The following is a 4,275-nucleotide window of genomic DNA, read 5'->3' on the forward strand; positions in this document are numbered from 1 at the left end:
TTACTCCTTTCTCAAGAAATTAATTTTCCCCAAGGTTTTCCTCAGGGCAGCTTTGACATCCTTGTTCCTCAAACTATATATCAGTGGATTTAACATGGGCACCACAATGGTATAGAACAGGGAGGACACTTTCTCTTGGTCAAGGGGCAAAACGGAAGGTGGTTTGAGATACATAAAAGCCCCAGAACCAAAGAAAAGGAAAACCACAATTATGTGGGAGCTGCATGTACTGAAAGCTTTGGACCTGCCCTCAGTGGAGTGAATGCGGAGAATGCTGGAAAGGATTAGAGCATAAGAGATGGAGATGGTGACAGTGGGCATTCCAATGTCGATAGCCACAAATATGAAGACCACCAGCTCATGCACATAAGAGCTAGTACAGGAGAGCTCAAGGAGAGGTGGGATGTCACACATGAAATGGTTGATGAGGTTGTCAGCACAGAAGATCAGACTTGCTATGTTTCCTGTGTGGGCCATGGCCCCTGAAAACCCCATCACATACACACCCAACAAAAGCAGTAAACAGACCTTAGGAGACATGGTGACTGTGTACACCAGTGGCTTACAGATGGCCACATAGCGGTCATATGCCATTGCTGACAGGACGAAGGACTCAGAGATGACAAAGAAGCAGAAGAAAAACAGTTGAGTCAAACACTCTGCATGCAAGATGCTGTTCTTCCTTGAGACAAAACTCATCAGCATTTTGGGAGTGATGGTAGTGGAGTAACAGAAGTCTATTAAGGAGAGGTTGAAGAGGAAGAAGTACATGGGGGTGTGCAGGCGCGAGTTCAACCCAATCAGCATTATCAAGCCCAGGTTCCCCACTACGGTGACCATGTAGAAACCTAGAAACAGGAGGAAGAGGGGGATCTGGAGTCCTGGCTGGTCTGTTAAGCCTGCGAGGATGAATTCTGTCATTGAAGTGTTCTCAGCTGCCATTCTCCCCTGGAGAAAACCTGGTCCATGGGGGAAAGAAAAGAGACCCGCTTAGAAATAAGACCACCAACCTCCCAGTACCCACTGTCCATTCCTGAGAATGGAATCCACAGAGATATTTCAGCTTTAGTGTGGAAGGAAGGTTTCTACTGTTTGCTATGGACCTACCTTCATAACCCTAGTGTCTTTCACTTCCAGAGGACAATAAAGAGGCTAGACTAGGCCTCCAGAGTGAGAACTGGCACTACTTGAGAAAGCAAAGAGCAGAAAACTCATTCAAAAGTAAGATAGATATCTTTTAGATCTTTAAGTCAGTCCATTTTCTGTGTCCCCTCTCTCCTGCCTCTGTTTCAGCTGCTGACACACTTGGGGACTTTCCCAGGAAAGAGTCTTGACTGACAGAAGACACTCAGACTTCTCAGAGCTCCCACCTCTGGGTCACTGCTATCACATCAAAAAAGTGGGGTGATATTTTTTCCAAAATCTCCTAACTCTAGTGGCCTTAGGTTTAATGATAATGTTTTAAGCTAGCACTTATTAAGTGGTTACTTATGTGTACAAAGAGCTATGTGACTATATTTTTATCCTCATTTTGTAGATGAGACAACTGAGTTAAGTAACTCATCCAAGTCCCAAAACTGCTGAGTAGCAGCCAGAAGGTGAACTTGGGCAGTCTGCCTCTCACGGTTTGCACTGGTAACCACCACGTTATATGACTGACCAAGCACACACTCACCTTCCTTTGGTGTAGAACTGTAATGCTATACTTCAGTGTCTCTTGTCCACAATGGTCCTGGGAAGAATATGACCACATCAATAGAAGAGGACAGCTTTGAGTTCAGAACTCTCTCCTCCCAGTCTGCTCCAGAGAATCATAACTTCTCATTTATCTTGTATCTCTTTCTGTCTCAAAGAGCTTGATTTCCAATTACTAACTTCCCAAAACACCCTCCAGCTACAAGGAAGAATATTGTGCCCTTTCCTGACTCGTGGATAACAGGAGAATAGGCAGTTTTATTAGGATTGTAGATCTCAGTGACTTGATTATTCAGAAACTCCCTCAAGACCATTTTCTGAGAGATTATTTTCCCAGGGTATGAAATGTTTGCTTATACCCTTGATAGTGCTTAATTTGGCTTCTGTAGACAGTTTCTTTCAACAAACACTGATCTGGTACAATTAAGAGAAAAATCACTGTGATGAAAATGGCTGTCATCACCACTTCTTGAATATCCAATACTGTGCATAACACAAATCCTTTACACTGAGTTCTGGCTACCAAGATCGAAAACCCCATACACATATATTATTTATTTCTCACAATAATGATATTCATTTTAAAGGTAAGTTGCTCAGAGGGACATTGTGTTTCAGAGCCCACATGCCTGGATCTATCTAACTCCAGGTACTTATTTTGTAATCACTAGTTTAAACTTCCTTCCGGTGAGAGCTGCTGAAATCCATAAAGCAATGTCCCTGCCTTCACAAATCTGGCAGTCTGTTGGAAAGTAACAAATATGCAATGACTTTAATAAAAACAAGAAGTGTATCAAGGAAATAGTAACACCAAGGGCTATATATACTCATAAAATTTAGGGTAGGACACTCAATAATGTATTTATATTCCAATTTATTTCAGGAAGAACTGCACTGTATCTAGTTTTTTTTTTTTTCTCTTCTTTTTTTTTTTATTCAATTTTAATTTAAAAAAAATTATACATGTGTTCCCCATCCTGAACCCTCCTCCCTCCTCCCTCCCCATACCATCCCTCTGGGTCGTCCCAGTGCACCAGCCCCAAGCATCCAGCATCATGCATTGAACCTGGACTGGCATCTCGTTTCATACATGACGTTTCACATGTTTCAATGCCATTCTCCCAAATCTTCCCACCCTCTCCCTCTCCCACAGAGTCCATAAGCCTGTTCTATACATCAGTGTCTCTTTTGCTGTCTCGTATACAGGGTTATCATTACCATCTTTCTAAATTCCATATATATGCGTTAGTATACTGTATTGGTGTTTGTCCTTCTGGCTTACTTCACTCTGTATAATAGGCTCCAGTTTCATCCACCTCATTAGAACTGATTCAAAAGTATTCTTTTTAATGGCTAATACTCCATTGTGTATATGTACCACAGCTTTCTTATCCATTCATCTGCTGATGGACATCTAGAAAAATAAATGACCCAATCAAAAAATGGGCCAAAGAACTAAATAGACGTTTCTCCAAAGAAGACATACAGATGGCTAACAAACACATGAAAAGATGCTCAACATCACTCATTATCAGAGAAATACAAATCAAAACCACTATGAGATACCATTTCACACCAGTCAGAATGGCTGCGATCCAAAAGTCTACAAATAATAAATGCTGGAGAGGGTGTGGAGAAAAGGGAACCCTCTTACACTGTTGGTGGGAATGCAAACTAGTACAGCCACTATGGAGAACAGTGTGGAGATTCCTTAAAAAACTGGAAATAGAACTGCCTTATGATCCAGCAATCCCACTGCTGGGCATACACACTGAGGAAACCAGAAGGGAAAGAGACACGTGTACCCCAATGTTCATCGCAGCACTGTTTATAATAGCCAGGACATGCACTGTATCTAGTTTTAACAAGGAAATTTTTGTAATTCCCTGCCCTTATCCTCTCAAGGGGTGTAAATTTAATGGTAACAAAGAATCTCTGTCAGGTAACTGCTTTCAACTTCTGCCAGGAGCAGCCTTTCTCTGAATTAAAACTCCCTTTGGCTGTCCCTGCCTTCCACCCACTTTTTTTTTTATATATAAGTTTTTTTTCTGTTTATTTATTTTACTTTACAATATTGTATTGGTTTTGCTATACATTGACTTGAATCTGCCATGGGTGTACGTGTGTTCCCCATCCTGAACCCCCATCCCATCCCTCTGGGTCATCCCAGTGCACCACCCACTTTTCATCGAGTGCTCCTCTCTATTGACTTCCCAGCTTCTCAGGCTCACAGACTGAATCCTGTTAGATAAGATTCCCAGTGCAGTGATACATCCAAATTTGTTCTTCCTCTCTGGTTTGCTTCTGTCTTTATCTTCTCCTCCCCAACACAAACTTCTGCCTTGTCAAAAATTGTTTATCCTTTGTCTTGATCTTTCCATCTTTTCTTACTTTCTTTAATATCAAGCTTACATACTCAGAATTTTGACCTGAAAAGACTCAGGAAATTACCATATCCAGTGTTTCACAAACATGGCTAAGCACCACAATTTCCTAGAGTGTTTATTAAAAAGAAATTCTGAGACAAGTGAGGGAAATTAAGAGATATAAACTTCCAGTTGCAAAATAAATGAGTCGTGG

At 41.4% G+C, this 4,275-nt stretch overlaps 1 protein-coding gene across 1 annotated transcript; it reads right to left on the bottom strand.

The window, feature by feature from the left end:
- OR8B12 (olfactory receptor family 8 subfamily B member 12) lies at nt 1-942 on the bottom strand. The gene has a single exon (NM_001389919.1). It carries the CDS (start codon nt 940-942, stop codon nt 1-3), a length of 942 nt encoding a protein of 313 aa, NP_001376848.1.
- Between the last annotated feature and the right edge of the window lie 3,333 nt (nt 943-4,275).

This window comes from Bos taurus, chromosome 29 (assembly GCF_002263795.3).
Source record: "Bos taurus isolate L1 Dominette 01449 registration number 42190680 breed Hereford chromosome 29, ARS-UCD2.0, whole genome shotgun sequence".
In the NCBI taxonomy this organism is placed as follows: domain Eukaryota; kingdom Metazoa; phylum Chordata; class Mammalia; order Artiodactyla; family Bovidae; genus Bos; species Bos taurus.

Coding starts and splice junctions, on each gene's coding strand:
- OR8B12 (NM_001389919.1), bottom strand. CDS start 942: ATGGCAGCTGAGAACACTTCAATGACAGAATTCATCCTCGCAGGCTTA.